The following is a 22500-nucleotide window of genomic DNA, read 5'->3' on the forward strand; positions in this document are numbered from 1 at the left end:
TAATAATAATAATAATAATCTCTCTTGGCATAAGCACATTGCAAATATTGTTTCATCTGCATCTAAAAAACTGAGTTTTCTCTTTTGTTATCAGCGTTACTTTTCTTCCAAATAGCCACTCTCTGTATAAATCTCAAATCTGCCCTACCATGGAATATTGCTCTCACATCTGGGGCAGTTCCCCCCAAAACCTCTCTCAGGCTTCTAGATTCCATCTAAAAGATGACAATTAGATTAATTAATGACTCATCTCTAACAGTCTCTCCACTCTCTCTCTCATAGACATTCTGTTTCTGCTGCATGCCTTTTCTATAGATATTTCTATGGACACTGTTCTTCTGAATTGGTTCTATAATTCCTGCTCTCTAGAATCTGCTCATGTTTGCTTCCTTAATAGGGACAGTGACACTTGAATACACTGTCTTTGAACTACGGGTGCTGAGCAGAGTGGACAGATGCCTTCCCTTTAACTGATACGATTTCCATCTCTTCTCTCCCTCTCCGTTTTCTTAACTAGTGTGGTTGTGCCTTTTTTTTTTTTTTTTTTTAATGAAAACCCCAAACACGAAAGGTATCAAAACCTGTAGTACTTAGTACCGTGCATGGGTTGAAGGAGAAGTATGGGGGGAGGGGAATGCCGGAAACTTTGCTCTAGAGACTAAACATGGGTTTCACCACTTCAAGCCTCCAATAAGCAAAGTGGTGGTATTTCACCGGTTGATGAAAGTCATCTATCTACCACCTACACTTTTGGAAGAGTATATCTGTTTCTTTCTCACCCCTTTCATGACACATGTAATTTGTCCTGTGACAGCTTTTAGTATATATGTTACTATTTATTTTAACTTGCTTGTTTTGTATTAATAAATTTCCTGTAACATTAACCAGTGTTTGCAGGAGCTAGTACATATCCTTTACCTTTTTTTTTTTTTTTTTTTAAATGAGCCATCATATAACAAACGTAAGGATACCACTCTGAATTTCACAAGAGTAAACAATGTATTCTCAAGAAAGTTACTTTAATAGCAAGAAGTGAAACCCATTTAACATGAATGTTATATTTTCCGCTTAGAGCTAGAATGAACAAGCAGGTACTACTTAATTTTTTAAATTTCTTAGTTTGCTATTCATAATTATTAGTTTTAAAAAAAAATGGTTGCTATTTATCAACTTTTCTAATGCCATATAGGAAAAGGACGGTCTCTAAAACTTCCACAATTAATTGACATGGCTGCTCAGATTGCTGCAGGAATGGCATATTTGGAATCTCAGAACTATATTCACAGAGATTTAGCAGCTAGAAACATCCTTGTTGGAGAGAATAACATCGTTAAAATTGCTGATTTTGGATTGGCTCGTTTAATCAAGGTAAGGTCTGCTATTTTAGAATTTGCTTAAATTGGTACAGTCAGTCCTCGTATAGCACGATAGTTGTGTTCCTAGAAATCCTCGTGCAATATAAATAAAGGGCTCTATGGAAAAAATAGGGTTAGGTGCCAACCACCCAAGATTGAACACACATTTTTATCCAAAACATTACCAAACACAATAAATAATCGTAATAAAATACGTGGTTTATTACGACTATTACATAATAAAATATTGCTAATGCTTTTGCTTGTATCGTAAGCAAACTTGTTTTTTTGTTTGATTTTCTATCCAAACAAATGACAGCCGTTCCATCTCTTCCACTTCTTTGTATCTTGATCTAATGGATTTTAATTACACTTTGAGTTTTTCCTGCTATGAAAGTTTTTATTTTCTCTGCATTCTTTCTAATTCTCGGCGTTGCCTCATTTAGGCCAGTAGCACGTTCAATTATCACATGATCTTAATTTCGCTCAGTGTTTCAGAATTTCATATTTTTTCTCTATCGACAGAGGCGGACTGGCCATAAGCCTTACCGGGGAAACCCCGGTGGGCCGGTGTGATTTTGGCCATAAACGCTAGTATAAGGCCTCTACAAATTTTCCCAGGTAAGAATTTTTGACCAAGTCCACCTCTGTTTATCGATACCATATTGCTTTTCTTTTTCTCTCTGAATCTGTAGTGTTCATCAGGATGCTTCCTTTTCACACCTTTTAAGTATTTTACTCATTTTTAGGGAATAAAGCACAACTACAAAATGAGGAGGCACGCTTGATACACATAAACAAAGCTGTGCGCGCGCGTGTAGCAACTGAATAAACAACACCGTAAAGGCAGAGACACACTGACACCTTACTAGCTCACATTTTACTAAAGCAAATTTCTGGGGGTTACTAACATAAAACAATAAACTACTATTTCCATCTGCGTTTCTGCTAGTGGAATCTGTTATAAACTGGTAGTAAACTCGATCTAATTGCATTTGCGATAATACCGATAGCTGAAATTGTGTGGGTTTTTACGTTATTATGGCGAAAAGCATTTCCCCTTCACTGATATAAAAATCATAAATACATTTTCAGAATCTTCCCTTCATTGCTATCACGTTGCGTTCAGTTGGGGTGATTCCGCATTCGACTGCCATTTCTTGTAAACAAAGGCGAATCATGCATGAGCGAATTCGGTTTGTGTTATATACGATATCGTTCCCCTATTTATAAATCGTGTATGATCGAATTCGTGTAGTGTAAACACTTGTTATACGAGGACTGACTGTATTTTCATTCTTATGTGTATTTTTTACAATCTGAATTATACAGAATGCTGAAAGTCAACACATGCCCACGATTACCCCTGTAAATAGCTTTGGTATTTCATCTTTAATGCTACTAAATAACACTGACTTGAATCTGTAAAACGTCTTTATTATGATAATATGAAATAAAATAAAGTACAATACATGTGTACTGATTGTATAACTGTATATTAAAATATTGAAACAAACAAAACAAAATAAATGTTGTATAACAAGAATAAAATAGAATGAAATATATAAAATTTAAAAGTGATAAGTTGTTAAAATCACTAGAACCACTAACACAGGAGCTTTTGGCAGCAGCGGCTGTCTTCATCGGCTATAGTGGTTGCAGGATGACCGATAATCTATATGTACCACATACGTCTCAGCAGGTCTGCGACATGAACTATGTTGTCTGTGCACGGTTCACTTCTTGTGCATTGGAACCGGAAAGTGGATGGGCCACACTAAACCATTCGTCTCTTTGTAGGATAAGGGCTTCAAAGAATGGATGAATGTGACAGCCCTTATCCCTATTAAGAATGTAGCGCTCGGATGAACATATTCTTAAACTCTCCAGCCATTTCCGGTTCCAAAAGCCATGTGCCTTATCTACAATCACAGCTTCTTTAGCAGTAATGCCATCCCCGGTTTTCCAGGCATATTCTGCTACAGCTGAACCTCTGTAATTTGCAGTCTTAAGGGCTCTGTGTTTCCCCAAGCGATCCTGCAGTCTGTGTTTTGTTTCCCCCACAGTTAGGACACTTGATTTCATGTATGACCCCACTAGTGTTGTTACCCGCAATAGGATCTTTAGTTGCGGACACTATATGCAGCCTCCAACCTGGCAGCTGCACACAGTGTATCTTACATGAACGTAAGATACGAGAAATGGGTTCCAAAATGCCCAGATAGTAGGGGATGTATGCAGTGGAAACACGTGTAAAAGCATCCCTGCGACTGTTGTTCATACCTCTTAAACACCTCTCAATGGTGCTCTGGGTCTACTTTACTAGGTCTGCTGTAACATGTTCCGCACGTTACTAGGTCTGCTGTAACATGTTTAATCTCGTTGCCTCTCTCTTCAGATGAAGAGCAGTGGGACCCCCCCCACCCTTTCCATTAAGGCCTTAGCCACACTACTTTTGTGGCAACTGGCCTGAGCTGTTTTGAAGTGTGTGTGTATTTGTGTATTGGCCCCAACACATAGGTTTTCTGTAAACCTTAGCTTTCAAGTGTCGGCCCTCTCTGTATACACACACACACGTCTAGGAACGGAAGGGCCCCCCTCATTCAACCTCCGAAGTAAACCGAATATAAGGTGAACTGCTATTCAACCAATCAAGTATTTCTATTTCCTGTCCTCTTTGTATCACCGTGAACGTGTCATAAACATATGTCTTCCATGCACGTAATGGGGGAGAACTAGTGCTCCCCAACGTCCTATCTTCAAATTCTTCCATGCCTAAGTTGGCTATAATTGCATTAATAGGTGAACCCATGGCCACTCCGCAAACCTGCTGGTACATAACCTTTTGGAATAACATAGTGGTACTAGATAAACATAAGCCAACACCTTCGAAAATATCTTCACCACTTAGGGCTGTCCTATCTTTTAAAGTACCATCCCTACTCAAAGCATTCCACACACAATCCATGCCATGTTCGACAGGTATACATGTGAACAAAGGATGCCATAATCTCACCCTCTTCTACCTCTTGAGCACGGACAAACTGTACAAATTCCCTGCTGTTTTTAATAGTATGATCTGAGTGTTCTACTACGGGGGATAAAAGTTCAGCCAGAAATCTGGATAGTGCATGTGTCGGACTGCCAATAAACAACATGATGGGTCTGAGAGGTACCCCAGCCTTGTGCACTTTAGGCAGACCATAAAATCTATGTAAGTGACAGCCTGCTGTATGCAACCTCCAGGAAACCTCCTCAGATATTTTTCCTGCCTTAAGCCAACTCTGAACCAACTTATTAACTCATTCTAGTCCACTCAGGGGATTCCTGTGAATGATCTTATGCGTAGACCTATCATTCAGTAAACGAAGGGCCTTTTCCTGATAATCGCCTTTGTTCAGCACTACTGTAGATCTACCCTTGTCCGCACGTAGTATTACAATATTATCATCTTGTTTTAATTCTCTTAATGCTTTCTTTGTGCAACTGTTAAATTGGAAGAGGCTTTGCATGCTGAATCTAATGCGAATGTCCTAATCTGGATCTATCATAATAAAGATGTTCAAGTGAGTGTTATTTAGTAGCATTACAGATGAATTCTGGAGTTCCTGACTCCAGAGGCCTTTTCAATGAATTATTTTCGGTTTATGGTCATCAACCTGTATTGCAGGAGATCCAACAATTTCAGAAGTTATTTATTACTGAAGCAAAGCAGAGGCAACACCTGAGGTTTGCCCATCGGTGCAAAACTGCTGGTTTAGTTCTGTATGGCTTTAGAGCAGGCCTGGGCAAACTATGGCCCACATGTGGGCTGCCGCAAATTTTTGTGCGGCCTGCGAGCTTTAATTGTATTTTCGAAAAAAGTTTACTTATTTTGCACCTTTTTGAAAAATAAATCTGTATATGTAATACATTATAGAATTTGTTGACTTGTAAATTGTTTTATCATCTCTGTATTGTTCAAATTGAGATAGAATTTGAAATTGTGCATGAACCAGAGCGAGCCAACGGGCAATTTTATAACGGTATAATTTGTGATTGTAAACTAACCGCGCGAAACTACGGTAACAGACAACCAGTGATGACAACAATGGCTTTACTGCGGTGGCAGAGTAATAGGGTAGGACTGCTGACCGGCCGCAGTTCCAATCTGTTTTCTCTGACGGTTATCCTGCAGTTATTGTTTTTGCGCTATCATCTTGGTGCCAGTAGCGATAAAAATAATATTTACGCCCTTTTAAAAATGAATAAAAAATGAAAAATTCAATAAGAGCATCGTGTCTTCAATGATGAGTGGAACACAAAATATTTTTTTGCTAACATATAAATAAGACTATTTGTCTCATCTGTCTGGAGAGTGTTTCAGTGTTGAAAGAGTACAATATTAAAAGACATTTCACTACTAAACATTCTGAATATGGTGCCAATTTAACTCTGGAAGTGAGAACAAAAACTGCTGATAGATTGATTCAAAATTTATCTAGACAAAAAATGTGTTTACACGGTAACTAAGGAACAAGAAACTACTGTAGAGTCAAGTTTTGTTATTTTTCATATAATTGCAAAAGCAACAAGCCTTTTTCTGATGGAGACTATATTAAAGAATGTATGACTATATTAAAGATACTATATTAAAGAATGAATTATATGTCCTGACATTAAACACAAATTTGAGAATATAAGTTTATCTCGGTGAACCGTAGTAAGAAGAATTGAATGTATCGATACAAATTTGAATGAGCAATTATTATCAATATTAGAATCCATAACGTGGTACTCGATAGCTCTCGACAAAAGTAACGACCAAAAGAATACTGCACAGTTATTAATTTTCATACGTGGATGTACCTCTAATTTTGAAATTATTGAATGGAACCTCTTAAAGACCAAACAACGGGAGCTGATATATTTGAAAAAAGTTGAAAAATGCTTAACAAGATATAATTTACAATGGAACAAAATGGTAAGCGTAACAACTGATGAAGCACCAAGTTTGACAGGTAAAAATGTTCGAGCATTAAAGAAAATTCAGGATAAAAAATGTGAAAATTATCCTGATTATAATTTAATTACAATTCATTGTATTATATATCAACAAGTATTATGTAAAAATGTGTTAAAAGTTGAACATGTCACATCTTGTATTATTTGACTAGTAAATTAATACGATCGAGGGACCTGAAACAGACAATTTGTTAATTTTCTTCAAGATATTGAATCTGAATACACAGATATTCCTTATCATAGCCAAATTCGATAGCTTAGCTTAGGAAAAGTTCTTCGGCGAGTATGGGATCTTAAAGATGATATCATTCTATTTTTAAAACTGAAAAATATTATGGACTTTCCCAAATTAACTGATAATAACTGGATTTGTGATTTTGCGTTTACCCTGGACATAGTAACACACTTAATACTTTCAACACCGTGTTACAAGGGAAAAATTTATACTTCCATGATATGATAAAAAGTTTGAATGGATTTCAATTAAAACTTGAAGTTGCTGAAGATTCCAGAAAATAAATTTGAAAAATATTGTGAAATTATCAACGCTTTGAATGATGGCTTTTCACGAAGATTCGGCGAAAAATTGAGACAAGTTTGGCAATAGTGCGCAACCCATTTTCAATAGGAATTGATATTGCACCAAGTGAACTACAACTTCAGATTATAGATCTGCAGTGTGATACCGATTTAAAAGAATAGCACCATCGTGAGGAAATCTGTAAATTTTACAATACTCTTAATTCGGACAAATTCGACAAACTTAAAAATATTTTGCCCGAAAAATGTTGGTCAATTTTGGATCAACCTACATATGCGAACAAACATTTTCCATCGTGAATATAAATAAAAATTCTTTACGATCAAGCATCACCGATGAACATTTACAAGCAGTTTTAAGAATCTCAACTACAAAATTAACACCTAAAATTTAAAAAAAATGTTAAAAGATGTAAAACAGTTCCATTCATCTCATTAAATTCTTGGTTGTTAGAGAATAATTTTTTTTTATGTTATATTTCTTCTTCATGATAACAAATAATATATATCTAAAAATAGTATTTTACGTGCGGCCCGCCTTCTTTTTGAATTCCTAATGTGGCTCTTCAGCCGAAAAGTTTGCCCAGGCCTGCTTTAGAGTGAATTTGCCATTTCAAGACAGTTGGCTAAAGCTAGCTACTATGATATACCAGAAAAAAGTGGTGGGTATATGGATCGGTAAGTTACATAAAGATTTGATGTATACCAGGAGGTGTAAAGAAACGAATTCCAGGCATTTAAGTGAATGTTTGGAATTAGTACATTGGACATGGGTATCCAGAACAGTGATGGCCAAAGCTACTAGGATCTTGGGTGAATATAGACAAAGGCAAATGAACAAATATAATAGATTAAGAGAAGAAGCCAGTGGGGAAAGTAATGTAATCACCGGAGGAGAGTTCATTCATAACCTGAGTGAACAGATAGAATTATTAAATCTGGGCCCCAATTTCAGTTTAATCCCTCGTAGGCTTCCCATAGCAGATATTGCCATGGGTATAGAGAGAGAGAGCTGTGGCCAATTTGCCTGAGGTCTAGTGAGGTTAGTGAGAACCTAATGCACACATTGTGTGCGTTAGGTTCAGCACGCAAAGCCTCTTCCAATTTAACAGTTGCACAAAGAAAAGCATTAAGAGAATTAAAACAAGATGATAATATTGTAATACTACGTGCAGACAAGGGTAGATCTATGGTAGTGCTGAACAAAGGCAACTATCAGGAAAAGGCCCTTCGTTTACTGAATGATAGGTCTATGTATAAGATCATTCGTAGGAATCCCCTGAGTGGACTAGAACAACAAGTTAATAAGTTGGTCCAGAGTTGGCTTAAGGCAGAAAAAATATCTGAGGTTTCCTGGAGGTTGCATGCATCGGGCTGTCACTTACCCAGATTTTATGGTCTGCCTAAAGTGAACAAGGCTGGAGTACCTCTCAGACCCATTGTGTCGTTTATTGGCAGTCCGATAGTTTTAGGCCTAAACATTGTGAATGTTTGTTCCCCACTAGCTCAGAAGAACAGGTCTTTATATATTTGATTGCCTGGCTTTTAACATCTCAATTTGAAAATTAGCAATGTTTTTGATGACTTTAATTTCCCTTTGCCTTTCTATGATGAATTGCATTCACAAATGCTTCGATATTTTAAGGTTCTTAATTTATTCCAAGTTGTGAACTCGCTTACCAGACTTGACAGGCCCTTGATCTTTTATTCACAAATATTACCAACTTCTCCTTCAATCCTTTTCTGTCCTATCACCTTTCATTCGCTTTGTCCTTACCATTATTTATACAAAACTTCTTTTCCTAAATTCTTCATTATTCCAGCATCTTTTCCTCTTGACCCACTAGCTCTTGTGCTGCTTGCAAAATGGTCCGCTTGCATTGCTACATGTGCTGCCTCCAAGGTAACCCACATCACATCAGTTTTCAAATGCTGGTGGAATAGGGAACTAGCTGCTAACTTTTATTTTAAGCAGAAGTGTTTTGAGCAAAAAAAAAGTCCTTTTTTTGTTATTATTATTATTTCTCTCTCTCTCAAAAAAAAATTCCAAATTCTTGGAATCCCACCTCCCTCCTGTAAAACTATTTTTTCCTCTTAGACTGATTACCCTTCTACCTCCAGCCCCTTTGCATGACTTGAACATGTAGGTAGGTTTCATGACCCTCTTCCTAATCTCTCAGTTTTCCCCTCTAACCCTTACTCCCTTCCTAATCTATCAGTTTCCCCCCACCTCTTTCTGTGAGGGATTTTTTATCTGAATTTTCCTTTACTGCTTTGGACCTGAAAACAACCATTACTAACCTGCTCCCTCTCTAATTTCATTGGGCCTGATGATATCCCTAACTTTATTATGCTTGCTGGCTTGCATTTTTAGAATTATTAGTCTGTATTTAACAGTTGTCTTACTGAAAATTTTTTCCCTCCATCCTGATGGGAGTACTCTATCTTTTCCACTCCTGATGTCCATAATCCTGAATAGCAGCTAATTACTATATCCTCTTCATTACTTAAATTATTTCAAAGATCCATTCTACCTCTTCTAACTTCACATTTCTATCTCCTTTATCCCACATTCACTATATGGAAAAAAGGGGTGTTTCCACCATCACTGATCTTCCAGAATCACTTTTCTTGCTTTGACTACCTAGTTTGCCTTGATTTATCTGCTGCATTTGATGCTATTTGCCCATCAGTGTTTCTGTACCTATTGGAGAAATTTTTTGTTGTATAAGGTAACTTGCTCTTTTTCAAACAGGAATTGCTGTTCTATAGAACCATTCTATTACAGTTTAATGATTCCTTTTTAATTAAAGAAGTATCTGATGAAATTCCACAAGGTGGTACACTTTGAGCCCTTCTCACTTCTGGTGCAAGTGCTTCTCAGTGCTTATGATGATGTACCAAAAAGTTGGTTATCTACACCTCACTTCAGGAGGCACAGCAAAACAATTTGCTTATTTGTAGTGTTATTGCTGTGGTTATTGTTTAACCTTTTTGGCCTTAATATTAATCCTATGCCTGCATTTTTCTCCAAGAAAACCCCTCCATTTAATCTTACCATTATTAGTTCTCTGTTATAAAAATTTTCGGTGCTCTTTGATACCAAACTTATTTTTCATTTTCACATTAACTTTCTTAAAGTTCTGTCTTTCTATAAGATGTGGCACCTTCATGTCTCCAATCCAGTTACCATTCTTCTATATAAAAACCTCTTTCTGCTATCTTATATGCTGCTGAAATCTGGTCAGCTGCTCCACCCTCCCATATTAAGAGTCTCCTCGTGATGGAAGATTGGCTACTAACATGGAGTACCTAAAAACTGGCCAGAAACTAATCGGGTTCACACAAGATACTAACTACTACTAACTTCCAGATCAATTGCTGTCACTGCATCCTTCTATTGGGGGTCTGAATAATAAATTTCTGTTAAATTTATAAAATCTAGTTTGAGTCACTAACTAATAGTTAGTGTGCTTTAACTGTGCCTAGTTGCAGCAGCTTTTCTTAAGAAAGCTTTGATTACTTGTCAGACTGTATGATCAGACCTGATAAAACAGTCTTATTTTTATATCATATTAATCTGTGTAGATAGGCACTTAAAAAGTTAAATTAGTCACATGCCCTTTGGTAAGGCTCCAGGAATGTTTAAAAAATTACAAGAATGGGAATTATTGAATATTGAAAAAATTAAATTAGATTCCTACCCACAGTAGATTTATAAAAATCTAAAGCCTTCCCCCACGGTGTTTTTATCATAGGTGTATACAATCCTAATCCATTGCTATAATAGTGGCTCATCATTTTATGGTATAGTGGTTTCATCACATATCACTCAATTGGGGTATTTAAGTCCCATAGACTGGAAGGATTTCTAAAGGTTTCTTCAGTTGAGGCTGTAGTTAGCCGATCTCATGTGGGAGGGGTTGGGGTTTCCAGCCTGTAAACACCCTTGTACAGACATACAGTGGCATAATATCATCTTAGTTGCAGATGCTAAATTCCAACAATAGTAATTAAATTTGGCTGCAACCTTCTCAGAGTTCATTACACTTCATTTATGGTATCCGATTTTATTTGTTGATTGCAATATTAACAGAGTGAAAAATGCTCTTTAACATTCTATTCTTACAAATTTAATTTGTAGTATTTCACAGATACAGTATACAGCCGTTTTATTTCAGGAGGATGAATATGAAGCTAGAGTTGGTGCTCGTTTCCCTATCAAATGGACAGCTCCTGAAGCAGCCAATTATAGCAAGTTCTCCATTAAGTCTGATGTCTGGTCTTTTGGCATTCTTCTCACAGAGTTAGTGACTTATGGAAGGATCCCTTACCCAGGTATCAGAAGATGACTTCATAACATTTGCTATTTAATGTAATATTCATTGATTCATTTACATGGCAACTAATTACTTTCCACAGTCGAAAGGGGGATATTAAGAATAAAATTAGGAAAAATTGCATTCATTCACATGGCCATGGTTATTGTATGGTTTAGGTTTATACACACACACACACACACCGATAAGCCAAAACATTATAACCACCTACTTAATATGATGGTCCTTCACATGCAGCCAAAACAGTTCGTACCCGGCAAGGCATGGATGCTACAAGATTTATAAATGTGTTGTGGTATCTGGTTATGTGGCAACACATAACCAGAAAATCCTTTGCCTCCTGTAAGGTCTGTGGTTGAGGTGTCGCAGATTGGAGTTGCTATTCCAACACAAACCACAGATGCTCAATGGGATTGATGTCTGGGGAATTTGGAAGCCAGGGCAATACCTGAAAGTCTTCCTCATGTTCCGTGAACCAGTCTCGAACAATCCGGGTGGTGTGGCATGGTGCATTATCCTGCTGAAAGACAGCACTGCCAGAGGGGGAAAACCATTGCCATGAAAGGGTGTACCTGGTCAGCAATGATGTTTAGGATAGGTGGTAGACGTCAGAGTGCCAGGCACATGGATGACTGGACTCAGGGTATCCAAAGCATGACTCCACCGCTACTGGCTTGTTTTCATCCCGCGGTGCATCCATGCGCCATCACTTCCCCAGGTAAACAATGCACATGTACCCAGCCATCCACATAGTGCAACAGGAAACGTGATTCGTCGGACCAGACGACCTTCTTCCAATCACTCAAGGTCCAGTTTCGATGCTCGCGTGCCCATTGTGGGTGCTGTCACCGGTGAACCGTGATTAGCATGGACGCTCAAAGCGACCTGCGGCTACGCAGACCCAGTTTCAGCAGGGTTCAATGTACTGTGTGTTGCGACACATTACTCCCATCATCAGCATTCCAATTACCAGCAAGTTGCACCACAGTCACCCTTCTATTGCCACGTACCATCTTGGAGAGCCTTTGCACACCTCGAGCATCAGAGAGCCATGGTCGTCCAACACCTCGCCAGTGGTTCGTGGGTTCCCCCTCCTCGGACCACTTTCAGTAGGTACTAACCACGGCTGACCACGAGCTATGCTCTGATATGCTCTGATCCAGTTGTTTGACCTTTGTCAAACTCGCTTAAGTCTGCTGCCTTTACCATCTGAAGAACAAGAGTAACACCGATTAATGGAACTCAGTATCGGGGTTTTTTATATACCATGTCCCGACCCGCGCATGCGCCGTAGTTCACCTGCAGTTACTTAGATTTGCATAACTACTCTCTAGTCATAATGTTTTGGCTCATCAGTGTATATATATATATAAACTAGTTTCCAGTGTTTTTCAGTATGTGCAGGGTGTATCAGAAGTCTGGACTTAGAGGATCAAATAGTTCCAAATATAGATTGGATGGTTCCAGATATTGCATTTTCCTAAAGTTGAAACACTTCTAATATCTGTATTGGGTTATTTCAGAAATTGAAATAACATATTCAGGGTGTCTCAAAAATACACGGCATAACTTCAGGAATGAGTTCCTCATATGTAGACAATAAAAATATTTTATATCAACGTAGTTCCAGAAATGCTTGGTTCCCAAGTTATTAACCGGAATGTCTTATCTCCCGCAGGCGATTTCCTTCATCGCAAGGTACTGACAGAATCTGGTGGTTTTCCATTCCGACCATGTACTCAAATCAGGAGCAAGTGGATATGCACTTGTTGTACGGTTTTGCGGATGGCAATACTCTGGAGGCTCGTTGTTTGTACCACGAAAGGTTCCCAGAACAAAGATGTCCAGACAGGAAAACGTTTGAAGGTATCCATCGTCGCCTTTGTGAACATGGGACCTTTACACCTCAGGCTGCCGACAGAGGATGAGCAAGATCTACAACTCCTGAAGTAGAGGAGGAGATTTTGGATGTTTTGCATGCCACTCCTGGAATCAGCACATGCAGAATAGCAATAATGGGTATAGGCCTTGTCACCAGCAGATTATCCTGCACGAGTAATGTTCTGCCAGTGGTTCTTGCAGCAGTGTGGTACAACTCATCACTTTCCTGCCTTAGTGATATTCACAGATGAAGCACAGTTCACACGAGAAGGAATCCAAAACTTTCACAATCAGCATGTATGGGCTGAAAAAAACTCGCATGCAATTCTTCCATCACATCGTCAACAGTGGTTCAGCCTCAACATCTGGGTGGGTGTTTTTGGTGATAAGTTATTTGGGCCCCATGTACTTCCAAACAAACTCACAGGGCAGGTGTACAGAAACTTTCTGGAAAACAACATGCCTGATTTCTTGAACGAAACGCCACTTATCATTCGTCAACAAGCACACTTGATGCACCATGCACATTTCAGCCACCTAGCCCACAATTACCTGAATCGAAGGTTTCCTAGTCAGTGGATAGGTAGAGGTAAACCAACTACCTGGCTTCCATGCTCACATGATTTAAACCCACTAGATTTCTTCTTGTGGGGCCATTTAAAGTCATTGGTGTATTCGACTCCGGTAGCTGATGTGGAAACTCTCTGCAATCGAATTGTGGCAGTTTGTGAGACAATACGAAACATGCCAGGAATTTGGCATCGTCTTCACGAGTCCATGAGATGTCGATGTGAGGCCTGTATTCAGGCAGAAGGTGGGCATTTTGAACAATTACTATAAGGTGATATGAACAGTTAAGTGTCATAGGTACGCCATCAAAAATTCAGAAACCAAGCATTTCCGGAACTATGTTGATATAAAATATTTTTATTATCTACATATGATGAACTCATTCCTGAAGTTATGCCGTGTATTTTTGAGACACCCTGTATAAGACCTATATAGAATGCTTTTTGTATTTTTATTTTATCCCATAGGGATAGCTGAAAGTCCATGGTTTATAGACCAAGGAACACTGTACCACTGGAAGAAAGCATTCATACAAGAATTTGTTTTTATACAGATGGTAATGGTAATCAATTTGAATAATAAGTGAATACTGTCATTTTCCTTATGGGTCTAGTCGTTTGATTCACCCTATACACTATAATTTTTGTTTTTTGCATTTGATGTGGTAACTTATTTGTAGGTTACCAATTGTTTGTCCATGGGCATCATGTCCTAAGAATATAATAATTACAGTATTTGAATATAAGGATTAAATAAATCTGTTTAAAAATAGCTGTAATAACTTTGTTCCAGATATCAATTGTCCCTCATAATAATTGAAGAACTTCTCTTTGCCTAACTGAGGATGCCCACTGAACAGTTCACTGAAAAGAAGAACAGGAGTTCTTCCTTGGTATTAAGCTTTCAAATGGCAGTGCAATAACTTCACTTTCGAAGAATGCTGCTGCCATTTATTTATAATGGCAGCAGCAACTACTACTGTTACTCTTAAAGCCATTTTAGTGGTATAACTAAAATGGCTTTAGTTGTAACTTCGGTATAACTTTTTGAGCCTATGGTAGATGGGAATCCAAAAGTACAAACTTTACAATTCTGTAAATCCAAGCAGATTCTCTGCAAAATCAAAATGGTGTTAGATTTCAGTCTTTGGATTTAATCTCTTACATCTCATATTTTACAACTTACATGTTGATGTTAAGATCAGAAATGCTGACTAACTCAGCAGTGGTTACACCCCTATTTTTTTTTTAAAATAGGTGTTCAACTTTTTTATTTATTTATTTATTTATTCTTTTAGGGGTATGCTAGTATGTAACCTTTTAGCAATGGATTATATTAATTATTTTTTATTCTTGTAATAAATTTTAAATTGAAAAAATGCATGTTTTTCATGCATTATTTACTTAATTTTATTAAATCTGCTAGAAGGAGAAAATGGAAATTTATAGTATGTTGAACTTACTAGTCACTTTCATGTAACTGTAAAGGCACAAAATTTCTAAAGCACACATGCACGTATTTCAGTTTACTTACTATGTATGTGTATAAACACACAACGCAGTGCATGCCTATATACAGACACCAGACAAAAATTAGTCTCCTGTATAATTTTTTCAATTAATGTGTAACTCCTCTAGTATGAATCACTTCATTAATTCTTGTTGGTAGATATTCAACTGGACCCTTTAAATAGTTTATCAATATTAGTCCATTCTGAAAACAGTTGTACCTGTAATTCATTCGGTTTTCGTGATACTATTGTTTTCACTTTCCATTCAAGCTAATCCTGTATGTTCTCTGTAGGATTTAAATCTTGTCTCTTAGCTGGTCAATTTAAATGTCTTATTCTCTGTGAACTGGAACAGCTATCCTGGAATCGAAGAGTATTGACATCATGCATATCTAGAATATTTATATAGCTAGCCTGATTCATCCTTGGTAGGGGTGCCCACTTCATCATAATAGTTAAAACATTTTCAAAGAGTTAATCAAGTAATCAATCAAAAAGGGACACCAATCCAAATCGGGTATTAAAATAGGTTGTGAAATAGCACATACCCTGTTCTATTTTTCTTCTATACTGATAGGGGACCATGTTGACCCTCGTGTGACAGTGAAGGAGCTTGAACTTAGCTTCTATGAAAACAACTGTCGTCCACAAGTCAACCTAAAGTAACTAATATTGCTTTTATTCAAATAACGTCACCCAGTAGGTGAACCAGGCGCCTCCGTAGCCAGGTGGGCAGGAGCAGCAGTGCAAAGCACATGCTTGAACCCATGACCACCAAATACGGAGGATGCGGAAAGATCAGGGAATAACCACCGCATATCTCCGGAGCAATATGGCCTTAGTTGCTAATGCTCCTAAAAACCAAACAACAAACAGTAGGTGAACCTATTATTCATTAAAAACTCAAGCAATACTATTGTGACCAGTTTTGGAACTATTTGATTCCGTTTTCAGGAAACAGGTAGCCTTAAAGTGACTTTGTGGTGAATGAATGTATTGAATATAAATGAACAGCCAAGCAGTACTCAGAAGAAGAAAAACTTCTGATAGAAAACAACTCATTCTGTGATAATAAAACCTTATTAACAGGCAATGTGAGCCCAAGGCATTAATCATGTAAAGAAGTACTATTTCAACACAATGTCACTTACTGGTTGAAGATATATGATTAAAAACAATATTGCAGTAGTTACTTTAGGCAAATTCATGGATAACATAAATCATTACAAAATAGTCTAAGGTCAAGCTCTATTGTTGTTATATGATGAAGCAGAGAAACATGGTCCCCTGGCAGTATAGACAGAAAATTTTAGCGCAGATGAAATGGTACACCACTTCTTTACTTGATTATTACATGGCACCTAAGTTGCCTACCAATAGGGGTTTCATTATCATGTAATGAAAGTTAAATTTTCAGTTGGAAGCTTTTACTTCTGAACACCATGGCTGCTCATTTGGTGGTTTCGTGGGGGACCACTGGCACCGCTGATAGATACACAATGTCCATTATGTTGCTCATTTAGATTCAATACATTTATTCAACACTGTGCACCAGGTCACTAATTGAGTCTACGTGTTGTATGATGATGGAACCAGATAGTTCCAAAACCAATCACCTACTGGGTTGATGTTATTCAATTAAAAATGATAGTTGTTACTTTAGGTTCTCGTGGATAAGTCTTTTCTAAAGAGCCTAAGCCCAAGCTCTGTCACAGGAGGGGCAACATGGTCCTCCAGCAGTATAGACAGAAAAAACAAAACACAGTGTGAGCATTATTTCTCAGACTATCCCCAAAGTACATCACTGACTTTGTATGACAAATTTCACACATTCTGCATGAAATACATCATTGCTTTTTTTGTGAACTTTGTGGCATTAGAGTATATGTGAAATTTGGGTTTGTCTGACTACATTGCAGCTTTCCAGTTACCAACAGTCCAGTTTTGATGCCTTTTAGCCCGTGTTATGCGTAGTTGTTAACATTGGTCTTTTTAGGGGATTCTGCTCTGGATATCTTGCATAGCTCTCTTCAGTGTTATCTGAGAAGTCATCTGAGGTTGCTGGTTAACTGTTTGCAGCAGCTCTTTTTTTAGTTTATTTTCACTTGCACCATTCCTTAAAAACTCTTATTACTGTTATTTTTCTGAAACACCGATAAATACAGATCCTTTTTTAATAGGATGTCCTTTAGATTTGTGAAATGCTTTTGCCCGCTCACTAAAGTCTTTTCTGCATCCTATCATTTGTGGTGGAAACCTTAACTTACTTCTTCAGTTACATCTGGTATGCCTGTAAATAGAGGAAACAGGTGAACTTCGTACTCTAATTTCAGTGCTGTAAGCAAACATGCATAGAAGATATGCTTGATCAATCTGTTATATGCATTAAGTACCACAGGGGACTTTTTTGTACATTGTCATTATTATATTAGATATTCTTAGTCACGTCCATTTTTGCTCTTGTAATATGTATAAATAAAGTGCACACGCACGCATGCACACACAGTAAACTCTTGTTATAGCACTTCGAAGGCACCAACCCTAAAGAGCACTATAAGCAGGAGGACAACCCACACTTCACAGGATTGATTTTGAGATCAGCAAAATAAAAACCAGTACTAAAAGTGTTGTAACAAGAGTTTACTGTAATATTTATTTATGTAATGTTTATTTTTTGTAAAGGATTTTACACTCTTTTTTTTTCTTTTTATGGGCATCTCTATGTGGTGAGGTGTTCTCCCAGTGATGCTGTTGGATGTCCAGATTAGCATCACTGGAATCCAGTATGTGCAGCCAAGGCACTGCAACCCATGGAAACTGAAAGGAGGATCCTGGTAGGTGAGAGGCCCCAACCCTAATACACTATTTTGGCCCTTGTTTTGACAAGACAGGAGGTCATGGACTGGCCTGACTGGGATCAATTAGCAAGTGTGGTTCTTACTGCTATGGTCAAGTGCATTGGAAATGTGAGTATGATGCTCCTAAGCAAACTTAGCATCCCATTCATGTACGCAGTACCTGCTAGTTCATGAGATGGTGACCACACATAGGGCTCCATGGCGAGTGAGGTACTTAGAGCATCAGAAATTATTTTACTCCTATTAGTAGTCTAAATCCTTTTTTTGGGGACCCCCACAGGGCCCTACCTAATCAATCGGATAACTCCAGTAATACAAGTACAAAAAGACTCGGAACTGAGGATAGACCACCAGAGAGCAGGAAATTGGGAGAATGTCACCCTTCTTCATCCAGAAAGGATTAGAAGGGCTTGCAAAATCTCCAAATCCTGTCAAAATGCTATGCTCTGGAGACATTTTATTTGAAACTGCAAGGTCCAAAACATGCACAGCAACTTCTAAAGGCCATATTGATAGGGGGAATACCTATTATCGTAATCCCTTATAAAACTCTGAACTGTTCATGTGGTGTTATATCAGAGTGGTGGGATCTTCCTGTCTCTGAAGAAGAGCTCTGCTGTGAGTTAAAGATCAAGGTGTGACAGCTGTCAAATATCTATGTGAAAGAATAAGAATCTCATCCCTACTCAAATTCTCATCCTTACATTCAACACTCCATGGTCTCCAAGTTCCGTCAAGGCAAGGCAGGCTACTTAAGCTGCCCGGTGAGGATTTATGTGCCAAACCCACTGAGGTGTTTTAAATGTCAAAAGTACAGCCACTCACAAACAGCCTGTCATGGCGCCTCTGTTTATTATGTGGTCACTGGGATGGCCCCAGTGACCACAACAGCAAGGAATTTTTAGCTTCTAAGCCAAATTGTACTAACTGCTAAGGAGAACACCCTGCATACTCGAACATGCCAGTGCTAGAAGGATGAAAAAGAAATACAAAATCGTGGCTCTGGCTTTTAACTACACTGTACCTTTGTTTTTAGTTCTCTGAAATTATTAATTTATCAAGGATGGTGGAGAAACTGTTTCTAAATATACAACTATCGCTTTGCTTTTACATGGATTTAGGTTCTTTCTTTCCTGCTCCATCAGCTATTTTCACCACTACACTATCACTGAGTTTTATTATGCCTGAACTTAATATATCATGCATTGAGCTATATTCATGCACAGTATTACACATTTTGTTATTTTCAATACAAGAGTTGCTACTTGCCAAATCTTTCCCTTCCCCAGATATTGCTTATATTATGTGTAAGCAATATCTGGGGAAGGGAAAGATTTGACAAGGAAAGGGATGGAATGTCCACTTTCTCAATTCATTTAGTGGCATCGGTCTACAAGTGGCTTTTAACATTAGCCAACAAAAAATATTTTTGTCGTATCTCTGGATGAAATAAATGTGCTGATTCCGAAAAGCCCCTTAAAAATCACGTCTACATCAAAAGATGCACATGTTTAATGTTAAAATAAAGGGATATATACATATAATTAAAGTTACTCTCAAGGGGCTGTTTATGTTTTGAGGGTAGATTTACTACCCTGAGAACATGTCACAATCACTTGATACTTGGAAATCCTTGGCACTGCCTACAAAAATCCTCACCAAAAATGCTAAGCTTCAAATTGTAAATTGTTGCATCAGAATTTGATGCCCAAGAACCATAGGTAGATAGATGTTCATCACAAGAAAACAGGGGCCAGAATTGATTAAGAGAATTAGTTTAGTTTTGTTAAAATAAATCAGTATGTCATACATTACTGGCTACAATATGCAAAATTGACATATTTGGGTAAAACGTAACTCCCTCTTATTTAATAACTGTGATGTGAAACTATCATGATAGATTTTAGAAATCTACACATAAAAATTGGTTAAAAAAAAGATTTTTATGCATACAGTTTATAAAGTTAAAATATTAAATTATACTTAACCTTTAGACCTGATTTAATTCATTTTTGGTATTGCCATATTGCATATTGATTATCACAGAAATAGGAACTCCTTATCTTTCAATCTGGGTGGTTAACCCCTGAAAATGCCAAATTATAGGTATGCAATATTAGGCATTTTGTATATTATCTTGTATATATTGTAACGATCTCTATCAATATTTTCCATTGTGTACTCCATTGATATAACTTAGGTATGCTTCTCAGATATTCTCTCTTCACTACTAATACATATACTATAACATTTTATACTACAGGTTCCATTATGATCTTAGTGTATATGAAACCTTCAGAAGTTGGGAACTAAATATGCAAATAATTCTTGACTGCTCTAACCAGATTTCAGAATATATTTGTTATTAAAAATATACAGATTAAAAGCAGCATTTCTAGCCTATCTCAATTGGTGTTTCTGTTTTCTAAAATTTACAGTAGAGACTGAGAATGGGCAGGCCAGTATACTAATACCAAGTGATGTTATGCCACAACAGTGTTATGTGCACACTTAGGGACAGAGATAGTCATATTATCAATCAGAAACAGAAAAACATGAAGAAATAAAGAACCAGAATGGCCCTCCAGATGTGGCTTTCCTGAAAAAAAAGTTAAGCTACTGGAGTTGCACCCTCATAGCTAACACATTTGTTATATTCACTCGTCCTCCCTACACTGGGTGGTTAAGATCTGAGTTTAAATCCCATCAATGACATGATAAATTTTTATGGGTCTTTTTCACGTGGCTGAGTTAGCCAATCTGGGGGTGAGGGTTTTTCATCCAGCATACAGCAAATCAATCACAGAATATCTAATTTACAGACATATTATGACCTAAAAACACAATATGACCTTAGTTGCTGATGCATCCTACAGCAACTGACTGGGAGTTGATTTTTACCCAGAAACACGTGAATGTTGATTTTTCCCATCACACACTGCCATGTTGAACTCTGTGCTTCCAGTATGGCGCTCGTTTCTTTCTACCCAGGGGCATCTCAGGATATTGCTAGGGTTTTGTTCAGTTACAATATCAATGCTTCGCGGTTTCCTGGTAAGAAACTACAAACTGTGCTACAAACTCCCTTTAAAAACTCCTATACCAGTTACTCAGAGGAGAGGAGGAGTTTATAGTATGTAGAAACTGTAATGTAAGCTATATCGGTGGAGTCATCTGGAGAACCACTTGAAAGACCAAGTTTCTTCCATTGAGGATGCTAATTTTAGCCAATCATCAATAACCATGCACTATTATCAGGAGGGGTATGACCTCCAGCCAAAGGAAGTTCAAATTAGTGATAGCATGACATTTCAAGATCGCTGGTTGGAATCCGCCCACATATGCAGTACTAGACACACTTTGATCAGAAATGATTATATACATCCCAACTTTGAATCTGTAGTGCTACATAAGGTGGATGAATGTTTCCCCATTCCTCCCCTTCTTCCAACTAATTTGCAAATGACTAGAGGTTACCCTAACCTGGGGACTGTTGTGAATTACTTTTTTCCTTTCCTTCAATAACCGACGTTGCTGCCTCATGGCCTTAGTTGATCATGCACCATAAAAATCAATCAATCAACCTTCGATAACTGTGCACTGGTTGTTTAGTTTGTGGAATGGACCTAACCTTAATTTTAATTTTCTTCACTTATGTATGCCGGGTGCGCTGCTTTTCGAAATGTGTCATTGTATGTGTGTATATTTTTTTATTATTATTTAATATTTACAACATATGAATATGTTATAAACAAATCTGTATATTTATGGATGTTATAATACAAGAATATGAGAAAACAAATAGGAATATATTATTTAACATCTAAATACCAATAGTCACAAAACCCACATCAGTGACAATAATCAGTTCAATAATATGAAAATCGCACGTTAAAATTTGCAAAAAATCATACAAATTATAATCAAACATTCAAGTATTATAATAATCTTATTCGTCTTTGCTTTTTCTTTGCATGTATATCAATCACTTCCTTTATTAATTTTTCTGATAACTCGTTTTGGCCTTCTACTCTTATTTTATGCAGTCTTGCAGTGTTTCCTGTCACATTCGGTTACTTAATTTTGTCATCAATCAATTCATTGTGCTGCTGAAAGCACAATGAAACATTCAGCACTAGCAGTTGAAACAGGAATACAACATAGCTTGATACATAATATACTGTCACCCTTTTTAGGAACTGGCTCATATCCAGCCAGTTCCTAAAAAGGGTGACAAATCCCTCTCATCCCATTGCAATTACTTCTACTCTTTCTCAAGTAATGGAGAAATCAATTAACCGCCAACTCTTAAACTACCTAGAAACCTTCTGTCTGATCAACGATCACCAGTATGGATTCCGTCAGTGTCGATCCACTGGAGATATTCTGGCTTGTGTTACCCATTTATGGACTAATTCAATGGAAAGGTGCGGTGAAACACA

General features: G+C 37.5%; 1 protein-coding gene across 2 annotated transcripts in view; it reads left to right on the forward strand.

The window, feature by feature from the left end:
- LOC150081035 (tyrosine-protein kinase Src42A-like) overlaps window positions 1–22500 on the forward strand; it is a 120309-nt gene that overhangs the window by 95400 nt on the left and 2409 nt on the right. For both annotated transcript variants that reach the window (XM_090381045.1, XM_090381044.1), the window contains exons 6-7: window positions 1190–1368; window positions 11081–11237. In XM_090381045.1, the coding sequence (XP_090237171.1) occupies window positions 1190–1368; window positions 11081–11237 (336 nt within the window). The remainder of the gene's footprint in view (window positions 1–1189; window positions 1369–11080; window positions 11238–22500) is intronic.

Source organism: Mastigoproctus giganteus, chromosome 9 (genome assembly GCF_048544385.1).
Source record: "Mastigoproctus giganteus isolate SK-2022 chromosome 9, ASM4854438v1, whole genome shotgun sequence".
NCBI classification, from domain to species: Eukaryota; Metazoa; Arthropoda; class Arachnida; order Uropygi; family Thelyphonidae; genus Mastigoproctus; species Mastigoproctus giganteus.